Source organism: Pristiophorus japonicus, chromosome 2 (assembly GCF_044704955.1).
Source record: "Pristiophorus japonicus isolate sPriJap1 chromosome 2, sPriJap1.hap1, whole genome shotgun sequence".
Classification (NCBI taxonomy): domain Eukaryota; kingdom Metazoa; phylum Chordata; class Chondrichthyes; family Pristiophoridae; genus Pristiophorus; species Pristiophorus japonicus.
The window spans coordinates 371,377,413-371,399,768 of record NC_091978.1 but is presented as its reverse complement, the minus strand read 5'-3'; the positions used below and the strand labels follow the sequence as shown (position 1 = coordinate 371,399,768).

Sequence of the window (22,356 nt, the reverse complement as noted above, 5' to 3'; positions counted from 1 at the left end):
ACCCAGAAAGTGGTGAGAATGTGGAACTCGCTGCCACAGGGAGGGGTTGAGGCGAATAGTATCGATGCATTTAAGGGGAGGCTGGATAAACACATGAGGGAGAAGGGAATAGAGGGATATGCTGATAGATTTAAATGAGGAAAGACAGGCGGAGGCTCGAGTGGAGCATAAACGCCGGCATGGACTGGTTGGGCCTTATATCCTGTGCAAGAAAGTTGCCGGTCTGTGGGGAAAGAGCGGGGGGAGTGGGACTGATTGGATCGCTCTGTCACAGAGCCGGCACAGGCTCGATGGGCCCAATGGCCTCCTCCTGTGCTGCATGTGACTCTAAAAATTGCTCATTTGTAAAATAAAAATATTAATTGTTGGGTAGCTAGATATGAATTTGCCTTTAATTCCGTTAATGATTATTATGGTCCAGCTGAATACACTCCGCCAGTTATGCGGTAATACTAATCAATGTGCTGGTTAATATGTTGTTGAAGTTATTTTAATCTCGATGTTTAAAGCATTCTTGGGTAACTGGACAAGCCTAAACAGGTTTTGGAATGCAGTCGGCCTGTTGCTTGGGTTGCGTATCTGTTTTTCACTAACCTAATAAAATAAGGAGTTGGAGGTCTGCTTGAGTTTATTTTATTAGTTTGAATGGTACAGATGAGTGCTTTAATTAAGCGTTTTTTTTAAAGATGGATTTATTGTACATAGACTTTAATAGCACAGGAACAGGCCATTGGGCCCCACTGCTCCGTGCCAGGGTTTATGTCCCACCGCTCCGTGCCGGGGTTTATGTCCCACCGCTCCGTGCCGGGGTTTATGTCCCACCGCTCCGTGCCGGGGTTTATGTCCCACTGCTCCGTGCCGGGGTTTATGCTCCACACCAGCCCCCTCCCACCCCTCTCCATCTCACCCCATCACCATATCCTTCTATTCCTTTCTCCCCCATGTGTTTATCCAGCTTCCCCTTAAATACATCGATACTATTCGCCTCAACACCTCCCTGTGGCAGTGAGTTCCACATGTACACTGACAACACCCAGCGCTCCCTCACCACCACCGGTCTCTAAATTGTCAGACTGCTTGTCCGACATCCAGTACAGGATGAGCAGAAATGTTCTCCAATTGAATATTGGGAAGACAGAAGCCATTGTTTTCGGTCCCAGCCACGGACTCCATCCCTCTCCCCAACTCCTGCCTGAGGCTGAACCAGACTGTTCACAACCTTGGTGTCGTATTTGATCCTGAAATGAGCTTCCGACCACATATCCGCAGCAAAAACATGCCTTAATATTCAGAACTTCACAATCTTACAGCAGAGAAAGAGGCCATTCAGCCCGTTATGCCTAAGCCGATTTAAAAAAAAAAAATTAGTTCCTGGGATGTGGGCGTCGCTGGCAAGGCCGGCGTTTATTGCCCGTCCCTAATTGCCCCTTGAGAAGGTGGTGGTGAGCCGCCTTCTTGAACCGCTGCAGTCCGTGTGGTGAAGGTGCTCCCACAGTGCTGTTAGGGAGGGAGTTCCAGGATTGTGACCCAGCGACGATGAAGGAACGGCCGATATATTTCCAAGTCAGGATGGTGTGTGACTGGGAGGGGAACGTGGAGGTGGTGGTGTTCCCATGCGCCTGCTGCCCTTGTCCTTCTAGGTGGTAGAGGTCGCGGGTTTGGGAGGTGCTGCCGAAGAAGCCTTGGCGAGTTGCTGCAGTGCATCTTGTAGATGGTACACACTGCAGCCAGGGGGCGCCGGTGGTGGAGGGAGTGAGTGTTTAATATTTATGTTTATGTTCACTTCGACATGGCAAAAGTTTGAAATAAGTAATTCTTTCAAAATATCCTTTATACCTCTTGTTAATATTTTGTATTTATTCTTTGGATGTAGGTATAACAGGCAAGGCAGTAGTTATTGTCTATCCTTGAGGTATACAAGTATACTTTTACTTGTTAAAAACTGACTAGTCAGGTGTCAGCTGTTTCTCACTGGGTAGCACACTTGCCTCTGAGTCAGAAGGTTGTGGGTTCATAAACCTAGGCTGACACTCCAGTGCAGTACTGAGGGAGCCCTGCACAGTTAGAGGGGCAGTACTGAGTGAGCGCCGCACTGTCGGAGGGACAGTACTGAGGGAGTGCCGCACTGTTGGAGGGGCACTGCTGAGGGAGTGCCGCACTGTTGGAGGGGCAGTACTGAGGGAGCGCTGCACTGTGGGAGGGGCACGACTGAGGGATTGCTGCAGTGTCGGAGGGGCTGTCTTTCGGATGAGACATTAAACCGAGGTCCTGTCTGCGCTCTCAGGTGGATGTAAAAGATCCCATGGCACTATTTCAAAGAAGAGCAGGGGAGTTATCCCCGGTGTCCTGGGCCAATATTGAACAAAAACAGATTATCCGGTCATTATCACATTGCTGTTTGTGGGAGCTTGCTGTGCCTAAATTGGCTGCCACGTTTCTTACATTACAACAGTGACTACACTTGAAAACAAGTACCCTGTACTTCATTGGCTGTGAAGCGCTTTGAGACGTCCGGTGGTCGTGAAAGGCGCTATGGAAATGCAATTCTTTCTTTCTCTTCGCTGGCTCGGCATTGCGTGCAGCTATGAGAGAATCTCGAAGGTTGCCTGGAGATCTGCAAACTCCTCGGGAGAGACCGTTTCCACTTCTTGTTTCAACAGCAACTGCGGCACGAGAACCTGGTCAACCTGCTGGAGGTGTGCAAGAAGAAGAAACGGTGGTACCTGGTCTTTGAGTTCGTGGACCACACGCTACTCGATGACTTGGAGCAGTTCCCAAACGGGTTGGAGAGCGGCAGAGTTCGAAAGTACCTGATCCAGATCCTGCGAGGAATGGCCTTCTGTCACAGCCACAACGTGAGTGAGGCCCTCCTTGAATCAGCATGTCGTAGAAGCAGGTCCACAGATCCCTGAGGGTAGCGGGACAGGTAGATAAGGTGGTTAAGAAGGCATATGGGGTAGTTGCCTTTATTAGCCGGGGCATAGAATACCAGAGCAGGGAGGTTATGCTTGAACTGTATAAAACACTAGTTAGGCCACAGCTGGAGTACTGTGTGCAGTTCTGGTCACCACATTACAGGAAAGATGTGATTGCACTGGAGAGGGTGCAGAGAAGATTTACGAGGATGTTGGGACTGGAGAATTTTAGGTATGAGGACAGATTGGATCGGCTGGAGTTTTTGGAACAGAGGAGGCTGAGGGGAGACCTGATAGAGGTGTGTAAAATTATGAGGGGCCTGGATAGAGTGGATAGGGAGGGCCTTTGATTAGCATTTGGAACACGCATGGCCCATAGGGCAGTGGATACAGATGCAACAGTAGCCTTCAAAAGGTAATGGGATAAATACTTGATAAAGAAAACAGTTGAGGGATGTGGGGAGAAAGCGGGGGAGTGTGTCTGACTGCATTGCTCCTCGAAGACTCTGGGCCGAATAGCCTCGTTTTGTGCTGTACCATTCTATGTTTCAGTGATTCTATGAGAAAGCAGCTCCCTGTCAGTAGGGAGGGGTAAGAATATTTAGTAAAATAACAAGGTTTGTTTAATCTGCCGTGTATTTCCATGCAGATCATTCACCGTGACATCAAGCCGGAGAACATTCTGGTGTCCCAGTGCGGGGTGGTGAAGCTGTGTGACTTTGGCTTTGCGCGGACACTCGCTGCCCCGGGGGAGATTTACACTGACTATGTCGCCACTCGGTGGTACCGAGCGCCAGAACTCTTGGTCGGAGACACCAAGTACGGGAAGTATGTACCTGTGATATATTCACCGAGCACAAGCACACACCGCTTCCAACATGGCAGGCAGCTCTCTCTCGGAAGTCTCTGCAAACTGCCTGGTTCTGTTTATTATTAACTATGCAGTTGCAGTACACAACACGTCCACATCCACAGTGTGGAGCTGCAAACATTACAAGCTTACAGACATTACACTTCTCCCTCCTTAATGAAGAAACCATCATAGATAACTTTCATGTTTCTACATAACACAGGATATAAACTTATTTTTTTTCCATATTTACAAATTTAACTTTACCACGTGTTTTCTGTTTCGAAGCGGATACCTTCGCTCTCGAACAGAACCTTCCAAACACGGTGTCGAATCTAAACTCATTTGATGCTCATCCTGAGGAACGTTTCCCTCCACGGAATTTCCTTGATTTTCATTTGAACTCGCTCTAACTTCAGGCTCTTTGTTTTCCTGACTCGGACTCAGACTTTCATTCTGATTCTCTCCTGGATTTGTTTCTAGTACATTGGATTTAGGATTTGCTACTGGTGTATCAAAACTATCTGATGAGTCAGAAATAATTGAATCATTCCCACCTTCATCTCCTTCCATGTTTGTAGGTAAAATATGATCAATATGAACAACCCTAACCTGTCCATTATCAAACATCTTTACCAAATATGAGAGGACCACATATCTTCACCACTCTTCCTGGTAACCACTTTAACCATTTATGGTGATGGTTCTTCACTCTCACCTTCTGGTTTAATTTCACACTTCTCTCTTTTACTCTACCTCTATCATGATTCTCTTTCTGTCTTAATTGTGTCTCTTCTACGGACTGTGCCAAATTTGACTTTAACAACGAGAATCTGGTTCGTGGCTGTCGTTTGAGAAACAACTCTACTGGTGTTCCAGCAGTAGTTGTATAAGGAGTATTTCGACATGTAATCAAAAAATTAACCAATTTGTGATCCAATGACAACTGTCGTTTCCTTGGATTTGGATCTAACATTTGTTTTATGAGGGCACGTTTTAACAATTTGCACAGTGCGCTCTGCTGCACCATTCGAAGCAGGATGGTATGGTGGAACCTTGGTATGTTTCACACCATTTTGCTCGTGAATTGTGCAAATTCTTCTGAACGAAATTGTGATCCATTATCCGAAACAATTTCTTCAGGGAGGCCAAATGAAGAAAATAATTTTTGTAAAATGTCCAATGTTTTACTTGTTATTTTCCACATTGGAAATACCTCAACCCACTTCGAATGACTATCAATCACAATGAACAATTGTTGTCCTTCTAACTCAGCAAAATCAATATGTAGCCTTTGCCACAGCCTGGGGTGCCATGTCCATGGCTGTAATGGTACTGGTGGTGGTTGCTTGCTTACCGATTGACATGTCGTACACTGCCTCACGATGTACTCTATATCTTTAACAAGACCTGGCCACCATAAATAACTGTGTGCAAAACTCTTGGTCAAGCACATTCCCAGGTGCTGGTCATGGAGGTCTCCTAATAATTTGGACCTGAATTTATTTGCTATAACCACTCTTGCACCCCACATGATACAATCTTTATCGACTGATAATTAATTCCTACGAATGAAGGAAGAATGGATTTGTATCTTTGTCTGTTACCTGGTTTGGCCATCCATTTGCAATATACTCATACACCTTTGACATCGCTGGGTCACGTTTGGTTGCTCTACCAATCTCTTCAGCTGTGACTGGCAGTTCATCAATGTATGAAAAATAAAACACTTCTTCCCTATCGGGTGTAACTTGTGATGGGGAAGGCAATCTAGACATTGCATCAGCATTACTGTGATCAGCTGATCGTCTGTATTCAATATCATATGTATATGCTGACAAAATCAAAGCCCATCTCTGCATTCGGGCTGCAGCTAATGTTGGAACTGGGGACTTTGGATGGGGGATTGCTGTTAGGGGCTTATGGTCCGTAACGATGGTAAACTTACGACCATACAAGTATTTGTGAAACTTCTTGATCCCAAAAATTAATGCCAAAGCTTCCCTTTCAATTTGCGCATAATTACTCTCACTGGCACTGAGAGTGCGTGAAGCAAAAGCAATTGGTCTCTCCTCCCCACTACTTAATACATGAGAGATTACTGCCCCAACTCCATACGGAGAGGCATCGCATGCTAGCTTAATCTCCTTAGATACGTCATAGTGAACTAACATGGTGCTCTCTACCAATTTGCTTTTACACTCCTTGAATGCTGTATCGCATTCTTTTGACCACTTCCAATGGACCTGTTTTTTCAAAAGTTCATTCAGTGGATGTAATACTGTAGCCAAATTTGGTAGGAACTTCCTATAATAGTTCAAAAGACCCAAGAATGAACAAAGTTCAGTGACATTCCTGGGAGTGAGTGCATTTCTGATCGCATCCAATTTTTCCATGGTTGGATGTAAACCATCTTTGTCTACTCTGTACCCTAAGTACTCCACTGAGTTTTTAAATAACTCACACTTACGAGCAGACACTCGTACTCTGTGCTTCTCTAGCCATTTGAAGACTTCATTCAATATGTTATTATGAATTTGCCTATTTGGTGCTGAAATTAGTATGTCATCCAAGTAACATACTACCCCTTCAATACCTGCAAAATCTGGTTCATCACCCCTTGGAATATGGCAGGGGCGGAAGACACTCCAAACGGTAGCCTATTAAATTGATATAGGCCTAGATGAGTATTTATAATCAAACATGACTTGTACTCCTCATCTAGTTCAAGCTGTAAGTAGGCATTTGTAAGGTCCAGTTTTGATAAGATCTGATCACCTGTCAGTGTTGTGAACAAATCTTCTATATTCGGCAATGTATTGGGGACATTACCCTCTAGAACCTGGTTTACGGTTACTTTATAATCACTACACAATCTTACCTTACCATCAGACTTAGGTGCAACAACAATAGGTGTAGCCCAATTACATCAATCTATCTTACAAACAATGTTCTCAGTCTCTAGTCTTTTGAGTTCTTGCTCAACTTTCTCCTTGAGTGCATATGGTACGGAACGTGGCTTGTAGTAAACCGATCTAGCGTCCTTCTGTACCCTGACACTCGCCTTGAAGCCTTGGATCGGACTGCCCGTTTCACAGGACACCTTCGGGTACTTCTTGATAACCTCATCTGTTGATGAAAATCTCGCTTCCACACAGAAAATCTTACTCCAATCCAGCTTCAGTGAGCTCAACCAATTTCTTCCTAGTAAGGCAGACTTGTCTCCTTTCACTACTATTAGAGGCAAGTTCTGAAATTGATCTTTATATTTCACCGGTACGGTGATACGACCTACCACAGGAATTTTCTCTCCCGAGTAGCCTCACAGCTCTATCTTGGATTTCTCCAGTTGAAAATCACGCAATTTGTCGAGGTACAGAGTAGGAATCGCAGGATAGCTCAGATGAATACGTGGCTTGAGCAATGGTGCAGCAGGGAGGGATTCAAATTCCTGGGGCATTGGAACCGGTTCTGGGGGAGGTGGGACCAGTACAATCCGGACGGTCTGCACCTGGGCAGAATCGGAACCAATGTCCTCGGGGGAGTGTTTGCTAGTGCTGTTGGGGAGGAGTTAAACTAATATGGCAGGGGGATGGGAACCAATGCAGGGAGATAGAGGGAAACAAAAAGGAGGCAAAAACAAAAGACAGAAAGGAGATGAGGAAAAGTGGAGGGCAGAGAAACCCAAGGCAAAGAACAAAAAGGGCCATTGTACAGCAAAATTCTAAAAGGACAGAGGGTGTTAAAAAAACAAGCCTAAAGGCTTTGTGTCTTAATGCAAGGAGTATCCGCAATAAGGTGGATGAATTAACTGTGCAAATAGATGTTAACAAATATGATGTGATTCGGATTACGGAGACGTGGCTCCAGGATGAGCAGGGCTGGGAACTCAACATCCAGGGGTATTCAACATTCAGGAAGGATAGAATAAAAGGAAAAGGAGGTGGGGTAGCATTGCTGGTTAAGGAGGAGATTAAGGCAATAGTTAGGAAGGACATTAGCTTGGATGATGTGGAATCTATATGGGTAGAGCTGCAGAACACCAAAGGGCAAAAAACGTTAGTGGGAGTTGTGTACAGACCTCCAAACAGTAGTAGTGATGTTGGGGAGGGCATCAAACAGGAAATTAGGGGTGCGTGCAATAAAGGTGCAGCAGTTATAATGGGTGACTTTAATATGCACATAGATTGGGCTAACCAAACTGGAAGCAATACGGTGGAGGAGGATTTTCTGGAGTGCATAAGGGATGGTTTTTTAGACCAATATGTCGAGGAACCAACTAGGGGGGAGGCCATCTTAGACTGGGTGTTATGTAATGAGAAAGGATTAATTAGCAATCTCGTTGTGCGAGGCCCCTTGGGGAAGAGTGACCATAATATGGTGGAATTCTGCATTAGGATGGAGAATGAAACAGTTAATTCAGAGACCATGGTCCAGAACTTAAAGAAGGCTAACTTTGAAGGTATGAGGCGTGAATTGGCTGAGATGGATTGGCGAATGATACTTAAGGGGTTGACTGTGGATGGGCAATGGCAGACATTTAGAGACCGCATGGATGAACTACAACAATTGTACATTCCTGTCTGGCATAGAAATAAAAAAGGGAAGGTGGCTCAACCGTGGCTATCAAGGGAAATCAGGGATAGTATTAAAGCCAAGGAAGTGGCATACAAATTGGCCAGAAATAGCAGCGAACCTGGGGACTGGGAGAAATTTAGAACTCAGCAGAGGAGGACAAAGGGTTTGATTAGGGCAGGGAAAATGGAGTATGAGAAGAAGCTTGCAGGGAACATTAAGACGGATTGCAAAAGTTTCTATAGATATGTAAAGAGAAAAAGGTTAGTAAAGACAAATGTAGGTCCCCTGCAGTCCGAATCAGGGGAAGTCATAACGGGGAACAAAGAAATGGCGGACCAATTGAACAAGTACTTTGGTTCGGTATTCACGAAGGAGGACACGAACAACCTTCCGCTTATAAAAGGGGTCGGGGGGTCTAGTAAGGAGGAGGAACTGAGGGAAATCCTTATTAGCCGGGAAATTGTGTTGGGGAAATTGATGGGATTGAAGGCCGATAAATCCCCAGGGCCTGATGGACTGCATCCCAGAGTACTTAAGGAGGTGGCCTTGGAAATAGTGGATGCGTTGACAGTCATTTTCCAACATTCCATTGACTCTGGATCAGTTCCTATGGAGTGGAGGGTAGCCAATGTAACCCCACTTTTTAAAAAAGGAGGGAGAGAGAAAACAGGGAATTATAGACCGGTCAGCCTGACATCGGTAGTGGGTAAAATGATGGAATCAATTATTAAGGATGTCATAGCAGTGCATTTGGAAAGAGGTGACATGATAGGTCCAAGTCAGCATGGATTTGTGAAAGGGAAATCATGCTTGACAAATCTTCTGGAATTTTTTGAGGATTTTTCCAGTAGAGTGGATAAGGGAGAACCAGTTGATGTGGTATATTTGGACTTTCAGAAGGCGTTCGACAAGGTCCCACACAAGAGATTGATGTGCAAAGTTAGAGCACATGGGATTGGGGGTAGTGTACTGACATGGATTGAGAACTGGTTGTCAGACAGGAAGCAAAGAGTAGGAGTAAATGGGTACTTTTCAGAATGGCAGGCAGTGACTAGTGGGGTACCGCAAGGTTCTGTGCTGGGGCCCCAGCTGTTTACACTGTACATTAATGATTTAGATGAGGGGATTAAATGTAGTATCTCCAAATTTGCGGATGACACTAAGTTGGGTGACAGTGTGAGCTGCGAGGAGGATGCTGTGAGGCTGCAGAGCGACTTGGATAGGTTAGGTGAGTGGGCAAATGCATGGCAGATGAAGTATAATGTGGATAAATGTGAGGTTATCCACTTTGGTGGTAAAAACAGAGAGACAGACTATTATCTGAATGGTGACAGATTAGGAAAAGGGGAGGTGCAAAGAGACCTGGGTGTCATGGTACATCAGTCATTGAAGGTTGGCATGCAGGTGCAGCAGGCGGTTAAGAAAGCAAATGGCATGTTGGCCTTCATAGCAAGGGGATTTGAGTACAGGGGCAGGGAGGTGTTGCTACAGTTGTACAGGGCATTGGTGAGGCCACACCTGGAGTATTGTGTACAGTTTTGGTCTCCTAACCTGAGGAAGGACATTCTTGCTATTGAGGGAGTGCAGCGAAGGTTCACCAGACTGATTCCCGGGATGGCGGGACTGACCTATCAAGAAAGACTGGATCAACTGGGCTTGTATTCACTGGAGTTCAGAAGAATGAGAGGGGACCTCATAGAAACATATAAAATTCTGACGGGGTTAGACAGGTTAGATGCAGGAAGAATGTTCCCAATGTTGGGGAAGTCCAGAACCAGGGGTCACAGTCTAAGGATAAGGGGTAAGCCATTTAGGACCGAGATGCGGAGGAACTTCTTCACCCAGAGAGTGGTGAACCTGTGGAATTCTCTACCACAGAAAGTTGTTGAGGCCAATTCACTAAATATATTCAAAAAGGAGTTAGATGAGGTCCTTACTGCTAGGTGGATCAAGGGGTATGGCGAGAAAGCAGGAATGGGGTACTGAAGTTGAATGTTCAGCCATGAACTCATTGAATGGCGGTGCAGGCTAGAAGGGCCGAATGGCCTACTCCTGCACCTATTTTCTATGTTTCTATGACTCTGGTACTACACTCACTGATGCACCCGTGTCAATTTCCATTGGTATCTTGAATCCGGCAACATCTATGTGGATTTTGATGCTTTCCGAATCGCTGTCCGTTAACCTCGTGCTCCTGATGACGTGTAACTCTAACATCTCCTCGTCCTGTTGTTGTTCTTCCATGCTATGTAGTCTCTTTGGATTTCTACTCATAACTTTGAACGCTGGACTCATAGCTTTGGAAGCTGGTTTACCCTTCAGTCAGCATGCCTTTGCAAGATGCCCAGTCTTCCTGCAGAAGAAACACTCTGCCTTCACGTGTGGACAATTTTGAGCAATGTGTTGTCCCAGGCACCTAGAGCATGACTTCGACGCTCTGTTAGAATTTCCAGTTTCTGAGACTTTGGGCCCCCACCGCCTTTTACTTTGAACCTGCAGGTGATTTACCTCGGTTGACTGACGACCGTAATCATTATTTAATTCTCGGGAATATTGTTCGGCCATGCCCATCGACCTCGCTGTCTGACAAGCAATCTCAAAAGTCAAGTCATCCGTCGTCAATAACTTCCTTCTGATCACATCATTTTTCACCCCACAAACAAAACGATCCCGTAATGCTCGGTTTTGAAAGTTTCCAAAATTACAGTGCATCGATAGCTTTTTTAATGCTACGATGTAATCACTGATACTTCCATCAGCCTTTTGATTCCGAATCCTGAAACGATAGCTTTCAGCAATTTCTAACGGTTTGGGGTTATATTGCTGCTCCAGCTTCGTTAAAATCTCTTTAAGCATTGTGTCCTTTGGCTCGTCAGGCACAAGCAGATTTACAAGGGTTTCGCATAATGCCGGACCTGCCTCCGATAAGAAGATCGCTTTCTTACGTTCCAACACAGCCCGGTTCTGGACTGCATTGTCTGGAACTTCGATTATGTTATTTGCAGTGAAATACATTTCTAGCCGATCCACATACGCTTTAAAACGTTCCCGGTCGTGTCTGTATTCCCCCAAATGTCCAATTACACCTGTCATTTTAATCCCTAGCTGTTCACACCGTGTGCTGTATTTTACCTCGGATTTTGTAGCTTTTTTCCAAAGACAGAAACTTCCAAAGTCTCTCTGTCGGCTGGCTGAATCCTTCCCCAACAAAATTTAAGCTTTAAATCATCCGAAAAATCCCATCTCATCGCCAAATGTGATATATTCACAGAACATAGCACACACAGCTTCCAACATGGCAGGCAGCTCTCTCGGATGCCTCCGGAAATCTGCCTGGTTCTGTTTAATTATTAACTCTGCAGTTGCAGTACACAATACATCCACATCCACAGTGTGGCGCTCCAAACATTACAAGCTTACAGACATTACAGTACCTCACACAGGCTCACTCTCCGAGCGATGGGACCATTCTCCAACACCAACCCCTCCACACAACATTCGCTCTTTCTGTCTCTTCCTTCCTTCCCTCCTTTCTCTCTTTCTATTTGCCTCTCTCTCTTTCTCTTTCTTTCTGTCTTTCGATCTTTCTCTCTCTCTCTTTCTCTCTCCCTTTCTCCCTTTCTCTCTTTCTTTCTGTCTCTCTCTTTTTGTCCCTCTCTCTCTCTTTCTGTCTGTCTGTCTCTCTCTGTCTCTCGCTCTATCTGTCTCTATGACTCTGTCTTTCTGTCTGTCTCTCTTTCTCTTTCTTTCTCTCACCCTGTCTCTCTGTCTCTGTCTTTCTCCTGCTCAGTATTAAACTCAAAGGACTGCACTTGGAGGGAGTGAGTGGTGTGGCAAATGAACAAACGACCCGGAGGAGGCCACGGCCCCTCGAGTCTATTACACCACTCAGTGAGATCAAGTCTGAGCTGTACCTCAAATCCATTTACCTGCCTCTGCTCATTATCTCTTACCGAACAAAAATCTGTCGATCTCAGTCTTGAAAGCTCCAATTGACCCCCAACATCCACGGCCTTTTGGGGGAGAGAGTTCCAGATTTACACTGCCCTTTGTGTGAAGAAACGCTTCTCTTCTGAACGACCTGGCTCTAATTTTAAGATTGTGCTGCCTTGTTCTGGACTCCCCCCACCACAGGACAAAGTTTCTCTGAATTTATTTTATCAATTCCTTCGATCACATTTAAATAACTCAATTAGATCACCCCTCAAATAAACACACTGGCCCCGTCACGCCTCGCACACTGATCCTAGGTACTATCCTCGATCTATTGGCTGTAAGGTTTCTACATCTCAAACTAGTGGGTTCTGAAGTCCCTCATCCCTGGGACCATTCTGGTCAATCTCCTCCGCCCCCCACTCCGGCCTTGACATCCTCCCGAAAGTGCGGTGCCCAGAATTGCACGCACTACTCCAGCTGGGGCAGAACCAGTGATTTATAAATTTATAACTTCCTTGCTTTTGTACTCGATGCCTCTATTAATAAAGACCAGGATTACAATATTTCTTTGTTAACAGTTGTAATGTATTTGCTTCATGAGTTCTTTGCTTAAGAATCCATAGCAACACATTGCTATTAAGAACTAGTTGGTTTATTAGTAAAGGTTTAACAATCACACTACACATCACCAGTTCATCCACCAGGCTCACAACCACCTGCCCCATCGTGGATCCCCTGAACCCAACTGGCCGGGGTTTTATTGAGTCTTATGAATATCACGTGACTGGCTAAGCCCCTCCCAACTCAACAGCTCTACAAACCCGTGAGCACCCTCGCAGGTGCATACATTACAACAGTCTTCTCAACCTGCCCTGCCACCTTCAAAGACGTGTGTACATACACCCCCAGGTCTCTCTCTCCCTGCATCCCCTTTAAAAATGGCACCATTTAGTCTATGTTGACTCCTCATCCTGCCTTCCAAAATCTATCACCTCACATGTGTTTAGAAAAGATATTCTGTTCTCCAAATGAGGCCAGTAATGATGATCTGTGTTTATTGTCGTCTCCTGCAGATCGGTGGATGTATGGGCTGTTGGTTGCCTGGTGATGGAGATGCTGACAGGGGAACCACTTTTCCCTGGAGATTCCGATATTGATCAACTGTATCACATAATCAAGTGTTTCGGTGAGTACAGCAGTTTGACTCTCACGGACGGTTCGTGGGGGAGGGCTTTGACTAAGCCCAAAACACCGCTACCCCCGTGTCCTAACTCGCACCAAGTCCCACTCACCCATCACCCCCTGTGCTCACTGCCCTATGTCCTAACTCGCACCAAGTCCCACTCACCCATCACCCCCTGTGCTCACTGCCCTATGTCCTAACTCGCACCAAGTCCCACTCACCCATCACCCCCTGTGCTCACTGCCCCGTGTCCTAACTCGCACCAAGTCCCGCTCACCCATCACCCCCTGTTCTCACTGCCCCATGTCCTAACTCGCACCAAGTCCCGCTCACCCATCACCCCCTGTTCTCACTGCCCCATGTCCTAACTCGCACCGAGTCCCGCTCACCCATCACCCCCTGTGCTCACTGCCCCGTGTCCTAACTCGCACCGAGTCCCGCTCACCCATCACCCACTGTTCTCACTGCCCCGTGTCCTAACTCGCACCAGGCCCCACTCACCCATCACCCCCTGTGCTCACTGACCTACATTGGCTCCCGGTTAAGCAACGCCTCGATTTCAAAATTCTCAACATTGTTTTCAAATCCCTCCATGGCCCTCGCCCCTCCATATCTCTGTAATCTCCTCCAGCCCCACAACCCCCGAGATGTCTGCGCTCCTCTAATTCTGCCCTCTTGAGCAACCCTGATTATAATTGCTCCACCATTGATGGCCGTGCCTTCAGCTGCCTGGGCCCCAAGCTCTGGAACTCCCTCCCTAAACCTCTCTACCTCTCTCTCCTACTTCAAGATGCTCCTTAAAACCTCCCTCTTTGACCTGTCACCTGCGCTAATTTCTCCTTACGTGCCACTGTGTCAAATTTTTAGCTCATAATACTCCTGTGAAGCGCCTTGGGATGTTTCACAGGGTTAAAGGTGCTATATAAATGCAAGTTGTTGTTGTTTGGTTTATATTGAAGGCAATGTTCCCTCTAATTCTGTTTTTTTTGGGACGCGGGGCCCCTTTAACGGGCTGTGTGGCCCATTCACAATTCCGCGCATGCGCAGTTTTCCCCTTTAGGATGCAGTCAGCCGGGAGTGCGGGACCTCCAGACTGTGGCCCGGCCCAGCCCGGGAATGTTGGTGGGACACTACCCTTATGATGCAATTTATAGTTTCCCCCATTCACTTTCTTCTGATTGTGACATTTAACATTCAAAAAAAATTGTTCACACGATGTGGGCGTCACTGGCAAGGCCGGCATTTATTGCCCATCCCTAATTGCCCCTTGAGAAGGTGGTGGTGAGCCGCCTTCTTGAACCGCTGCAGTCCGTGTGGTGAAGGTGCTCCCACAGTGCTGTTAGGGAGGGAGTTCCAGGATTGTGACCCAGCGACGATGGAGGAACGGCCGATATATTTCCAAGTCAGGATGGTGTGTGACTTGAAAAAGAATGACTTGCTTTTCTATAGCGCCTTTCACGACCACCGGAAGTCTCAAAGTACATGTTTGATGTGTAGTCACTGTTGTAATGTAGGAAACGTGGCAGCCAATTTGCGCACAGCAAGCTCCCATACACAGCAATGTGATAATGACCCAGATAATTTTTTTTTGCTGTGTTGATTGAGGGATAAATATTGGCCCCAGGACACCGGGGATAACTCCCCTGCTCCTCTTCGAAATACTACCATGGGATCTTTTACGTCCACCTGAGAGAGCAGACAGGGCCTCGGTTTAACGTCTCATCCGAAAGACGGCAAGGGGAGATGGGAGAGAGCGATACAGCCAGTTGAAGCCATGCGTGGATCGTTGTGGCCAATACTTTGCGTGTGGTCTTTGGAGAGAGAGTGTCGAGAGGCTCGTGTGTCCCTGACACGTATGGCAGAAGGCTGGCTCTTGTTCTAGCCTGGGTATTTTTGATTTATGTACCCCCTCCCCCCCCACCCCTCATGCACGGTTCATCCCGTCAACAGCGAAGATGTGGCTCAACCAGGGTGGATAATTGTTGGATGGCAAGGGTATGTACAGTAGACACCTCAAGTCGCTGGAGAAATACCACCAGCGATGTCTCCGCAAGATCCTGCAAATCCCCCTGGGAGGACAGACGCACCAACGTTAGTGTCCTCGACCAGGCCAACATCCCCAGCATCGAAGCACTGACCACACTCGACCAGCTCCGCTGGGCAGGGCCACATTGTCGGCATGCCCCCAGACACGAGACTCCCAAAGCAAGCGCTCTACTCGGAACTCCTTCACGGCAACCGAGTCAAAGGTGGGCAGAGGAAACGTTACAGAGGAAACCTCCCTGATAAAGTGCAACATCCCCACCGACACCTGGGAGTCCCTGGCCAAAGACCGCCCTAAGTGGAGGAAGTGCATCCGGGAGGGCGCTGAGCACCTCGAGTCTCATCGCCGAGAGCATGCAGAAACCAAGCGCAGGCAGCGGAAGGAGCGTGCGGCAAACCAGTCCCACCCTCCCCTTCCCTCAACCACTGTCTGTCCCACCTGTGACAGAGACTGTGGTTCCCGTATTGGACTGTTCAGTCACCGAAGGACCCATTCTAAGAGTGGAAGCAAGTCTTCCTCGATTCCGGGGGACTGCCTCTGATGGTGATGATGATGTTGGCATGACCGCGGAGAATGCGTCTGAAGTTGGCAGCTGTGCATGGAGTGTGAACAATGAGTGAATGTGGGAGAATGGTTGTCGGACTGTATTAAAATTGCATTCGCTCTTTTATCAGCGGGTGTTGCTATGGACGCCGTCAGACAGGATGTTTATGAACCCGTGCCCCCCCATCCCACCTCATACTTGGCACAACCGATGGTCTCCGGAGCTCGTGTGCAGAGCAGTATAACCCGTCTGAAATGTTACATCCCATCTGTGACAACTTTGTAAGCAAGATCCAAGTACGAGACTTTCCGTTTACAAGTGCGTTCACGATTAAACCCAATACTTTCATCGTCGGCTTTACATTTCCCAAGTGTTTGCGACATTAACATTCCCAACACACTTGATTAATTTTGGTTCCGAACAACAACTGGGGCTGACCTTTCACAGTGAGTGGGGAGATCGCAGCATGCCGTCAATAATTGATGCACTTGGCGATTTGTTTTTCCAAAGCGAGGATGATGTTTCGTATCTCTGCTATTCCTGCGTCCCATCGCACAAATTCATTAAACGCTCACCGATCCCTGGAACCAGTATCCGTGCCGATAACGGCATCTGCCTGCGTTCTGTCATCATTAGCATAACGCTCCAGCTAATCTTCCGTAATGATGACCATTGTTTCTCCTCATTAAAACAAACAAAAACTTGCCTTTACACCTTTATGGAGCCCTTTCACAACCTCAGGGTGTCCCCAAAGCACTTCACAACCAATGAAGTACTTTTGGAGCATGGTCCCTGTTGTAATGTGCGGCAGCCAATTTGTGCACAGCAAGCTCCCACACACCGTGATGTGGTAATGACCAAATCATCTGTTTTCGGATGAAACGTTAAACCAAGGACCCATCTGCTCTCTCAGGTGGACATAAAAGATCCCATGGCCACTATTTGAAGAGCAGGGGAGTTATCCCCGATGTCCTGGGGCCAATATGTATATGTGGACCAAAAAACCCATAGATGTCATTATTTCATTGCTGTGTGTGGGAGCTTGCTGCGCACAAATTGGCTGATGTTCTTATATTACAACAGTGATTGCACTTTTGGATGGCCTGAGGATGTAAAAGGCGCTATATAAATACAAGTTCTTTCATAAATACAACAATCATCTTGAAGTGTCTTTTAATGAACTGCCACGGAAGTCGACATTTGAGGGTACATTCACCAACTTTGATCAAGGAGTGCTCAAAAGCAAGTGTGAGGGGGGATCGGGTTTACAGTGTTGCAGCCCTCCCTCCTGTCAGCCGTGGCTCAATGGGCAGCACGTTCGCCTCTGAGTCAGAAGGTTGTGGGTTCAAGTCCTACTCCAGGCACTTGAGCACATAAATCCAGGAGCGCTGCACTGTCGGAGGGGCAGTACTGAGGGAGTGCCGCACTGTCGGAGGGGCAGTACCGAGGGAGTGCCGCACTGTCGGAGGGGCAGTACTGAGGGAGTGCTGCACTGTCGGAGGGGCAGTACTGAGGGAGTGCTGCACTGTCGGAGGGGCAGTACTGAGGGAGCGCCGCACTGTCGGAGGGGCAGTACTGAGGGAGTGCTGCACTGTCGGAGGGGCAGTACTGAGGGAGTGCTGCACTGTCGGAGGGGCAGTACTGAGGGAGTGCTGCACTGTCGGAGGGGCCGTCTTTCGGATGCGACGTTAAACCGAGGCCCCGTCTGCTCTCTCAGGTGGATGTAAAAGATCCCACGGCACTATTTCGAAGAAGAGCAGGGGAGTTCTCCCCGGTGTCCTGGGGCCAATATTTATCCCTCAATCAACATCACTAAAACAGATTATCTGGTCATTATCACATTGCTGTGTGTGGGAGCTTGCTGTGTGCAAATTGGCTGCTGTGATTCCCACATTACAACAGTGACTACACTTCAAAAAGTATTTCATTGGCTGTAAAGTGCTTTGGGACGTCCAGTGGTCATGAAAGGCGCTATATAAATGCAGGTCTTTTAAATTCTTTTTCCCTTGTGCGCGTGGGATTGGTGAATGTACCTTCTTGTGTAGAACGCCTCCGTTCAATAGATTTAGGGAGAGAATGCTTGGCCCACAGTCCTCCATCTGGCCTCCCGCTGTTGCTGGAGAATGATCTGCAACAGAGAGGGGCAACCTTCAGGAACACATGCACCCAGCCAACTTGGAAAGTCAGACACCGAGATCAGTACGCTGGAGTCCTGCCCATGGACATGAATAACCTCTGCCCCAAACTCCAATATGCGATCCATTCCTGTGAGCGTCTGTCTCGGGCACTAATTCCGACTATTTATACCTATGGTTCCTTCTGATTTGCAGTGTGTAACTTAATGAGCGATTCCTTCTGCGATACTTACAAGGTGTTTGTCTGTGAAGTACCTATGAATGACCCCACGAGGCAATGTGTTGTACTCAAACTATAGTGACCTTGGTCCTTTATTTGTAACTCCAGAGTGAGGCACAAGCATGGTGGGCAGCCTTTTATACTGGGCCCTGCACACCTATGCAGGTGACCCTCAGGTCTCCCACTGCAGTGCCCTCTGGTGGACAGCCTCTGTCACAGGGGCAGGAAACCCTGGTCTCCACCAGTTACACCCTCTAGTGGTGCCAGCATAGTATATACACAGTGTAAACCTTATTGATAGTACATCAGGTAACAAGTCTCCATCTTATGCAACTATACAGTGACTACACAGAGAGTATATCTATAGTCTGCATATATAACAGTGTTTTTCTGCCCCAGGCAATCTCACTCCGAGACACCAGGAGATTTTTTACAAGAATCCCTTATTTGCCGGATTGCATCTGCCTGGAATCAGAGAAACCGAACTTCTTCAAAACCGCTACCCCAAAATCCCCTTCCTGGTCTTAGACTTGGTAAAGGTACGTGACATTATTGGAGTGACGGGAACAGGAGGAAGCCGTTCAGCCCCTCGAGCCTGTTCCACCATTCTATTCCATCATGGCTGCTCACTGCCCTGTCTGCCCCCTCAGGTGGACGTAAAAGATCCCATGGCACTATTACGAAGGGGAGCGGGAGAGTTCTCCCCGGTGTTCTGGGGCTGATATTTATCCCTCAATCAACATCACAAAAAAAAACAGATGATCTGGTCATTTTCACATTGCTGTGTGTGGGAGCTTGCTGTGCGCAAATTGGCTGCCGCGTTTCCCACATTACAACAGTGACTACACTCCAAAAGTACTTCATTGGCTGTAAAGCGCTTTGAGATGTTCAGTGGTTGTGAAAGACGCTTTATAAATGTAAGTCTTTCTTTCTGAGGACTGGGAGAAATTTGGAATTCAGCAGAGGAGGACAAAGAGTTTAATTAGGAGTGCGAAAATAGAGTATGAGAGGAAGCTTACTGGGAACATAAAAACTGACTGCAAAAGCTTCTATAGATATGTGAAGAGAAAAAGATTAGTGAAGACAAACATAGGTCCCTTGTAGTCAGATTCAGGTGAATTTATAATGGGAAACAAAGAAATGGCAGACCAATTGAACAAATACTTTGGTTCTGTCTTCACGAAGGAAGACACAAATAACCTTCCGGAAATACTAGGGGACCGAGGGTCTAGCGAGAAGGAGGTACTGAAGGAAATCCTTATTAGGTGGGAAATTGTGTTCTGGAAATTGATGGGATTGAAAGCCGATGAATCCCCAGGGCCCGATAGTCTGCATCCCAGAGTACTGAAGGAAATGACCCTAGAAATAGTGGATGCATTGGTGGTCATTTTCCAACATTCTATAGATTCTAGATCAGTTCCTATAAGAACATAAGAATTAGGAACAGGAGTAGGCCATCAAGCCCCTCGAGCCTGCTCCGCCATTCAACAAGATCATGGCTGATCTGGCTGTGGACTCAGCTCCACTTACCCGCCCGCTCCCCGTAACCCTTAATTCCCTTATTGATTAAAAATCTATCTATCTGTGACTTGAATACATTCAATGAGCCAGCCTCAACTGCTTCCTTGGGCAGAGAATTCCACAGATTCACAACCCTCTGAGAGAAGAAATTCCTTCTCAACTCGGTTTTAAATTGGCTCCCCCGGAATTTTGAGGCTGTGCCCCCTAGTTCTAGTCTCCCCGACCAGTGGAAACAACCTCTCTGCCTCTATCTTGTCTATCCCTTTCATGATTTTAAAATGTTTCTATAAGATCATCCCTCATCCTTCTGAACTCCAACGAATAAAGACCCAGTCTACTCAATCTATCATCATAAGGTAACCCCCTCATCTCCGGAATCAGCCTCGTGAATCATCTCTGTACCCCCTCCAAAGCCAGTATATCCTTCCTTAAGTAAGGTGACCAAAACTGCACGCAGTACTCCAGATGCGGCCTCACCAATACCCTATACAGTTGCAGTAGGACCTCCCTGCTTTTGTACTACATCCCTCTCGCAATGAAGGCCAACATTCCATTCGCCTTCCTGATTACCTGCTACACCTGCAAACTAACTTTTTGGGATTCATGCACAAGGACCCCCAGGTCCCTCTGCACCGCAGCATGTTGTAATTTCTCCCCATTCAAATAATATTCCCTTTTACTGTTTTTTTTCCAAGGTGGATGACCTCACATTTTCCGACATTGTATTCCATCTGCCAAACCTTAGCCCATTCGCTTAACCTATCTAAATCTCTTTGCAGCATCTCTGTGTCCTCTACACAATCCGCTTTCCCACTAATCTTTGTGTCATCTGCAAATTTTGTTACACTACACTCTGTCCCCTCTTCCAGGTCATCTATGTATATTGTAAACAGTTGTGGTCCCAGCACCGATCCCTATGGCACACCACTAACCACCGATTTCCAACCCGAAAAGGACCCATTTATCCCAACGCTCTGCTTTCTGTTAGCCAGCCAATTCTCTATCCATGCTAATACATTTCCTCTGACTCCGCGTACCTTTATCTTCTGCAGTAACCTTTTGTGTGGCACCTTATCGAATGCCTTTTGGAAATCTAAATAGACCACATCCACCGGTACACCTCTATCCACCATGCTCGTTATATCTTCAAAGAATTCCAGTAAATTAGTTAAACATAATTTCCCCTTCATGAATCCATGTTGCGTCTGCTTGATTGCACTATTCCTATCTCGATGTCCCGCTATTTCTTCCTTAATGATAGCTTCAAGCATTTTCCCCACTACAGATGTTAAACTAACTGGCCTATAGTTACCTGCCTTTTGCCTGCCCCCTTTTTTAAACAGCAGCGTTACATTAGCTGCTTTCCAATCCGCTGGTACCTCCCCAGAGTCCAGAGAATTTTGGTAGATTATAACGAATGCATCTGCTATAATTTCCGCCATCTCTTTTAATACCCTGGATGCATTTCATCAGGACCAGGAACTTGTCTACCTCGAGTCCCATTAGCCTGTCCAGCACTACCCCCCTAGTGATAGTGATTGTCTCAAGGTCCTCCCTTCCCACATTCCCGTGACCAGCAATTTGTGGCATGGTTTTTGTGTCTTCCACTGTGAAGACCGAAGCAAAATAATTGTTTAAGGTCTCAGCTATTTCCACATTTCCCATTATTAAATCCCCCTTCTCATCTTCTAAAGGACCAACATTTACTTTAGTCACTCTCTTCCGTTTTATATATCGGTAAAAGCTTTTACTATCTATTTTTATGTTTTGCGCAAGTTTACTTTCATAATCTATCTTTCCTTTCTTTATTGCTTTCTTAGTCATTCTTTGCTGTCGTTTAAAATTTTCCCAATCTTCTAGTTTCCCACTAACCTTGGCCACCTTATACGCATTAGTTTTTAATTTGATACTCTCCTTTATTTCCTTGGTTATCCCTTCTCTTACCGCCCTTCTTTTTCACTGGAATATATTTTTGTTGAGTGCTATGAAAGAGCTCCTTAAAAGTCCTCCACTGTTTCTCAATTGTGCCACCGTTTAGTCTGTGTTTCCAGTCTACTTTAGCCAACACTGCCCTCATCCCACTGTAGTCCCCTTTGTTTAAGCATAGTACGCTCGTTTGAGACACTACTTCCTCACCCTCAATCTGTATTACAAATTGAACCATACTGTGATCACTCATTCCGAGAGGATCTTTTACTCTGAGATCGTTTATTATTCCTGCCTCATGACACAGGACCAGATCTAAGATAGCTTGCTCCCTTGTAGGTTCTGTAACATACTGTTCTAAAACAATCCCGTATGCATTCTATGAATTCCTCCTCCAGGCTACCCCGTGCGATTTGATTTGACCAATCGATTTTTAGGTTAAAATCGCCCATGATTATTGCCGTACCTTTTTCACATGCCTCTATTATTCCCTTGATTATTGCC

General features: G+C 46.5%; 1 protein-coding gene across 1 annotated transcript in view; it reads left to right on the top strand.

Moving 5' to 3' along the window:
• The window catches only part of LOC139231983 (cyclin-dependent kinase-like 2), a 54,614-nt gene that overhangs the window by 6,618 nt on the left and 25,640 nt on the right, over positions 1 to 22,356 (top strand). The window contains exons 2-5 of the mRNA XM_070862545.1: positions 2,661 to 2,855; positions 3,565 to 3,743; positions 13,353 to 13,465; positions 18,805 to 18,944. Coding sequence (XP_070718646.1) covers positions 2,661 to 2,855; positions 3,565 to 3,743; positions 13,353 to 13,465; positions 18,805 to 18,944 — 627 coding nt within the window. The remainder of the gene's footprint in view (positions 1 to 2,660; positions 2,856 to 3,564; positions 3,744 to 13,352; positions 13,466 to 18,804; positions 18,945 to 22,356) is intronic.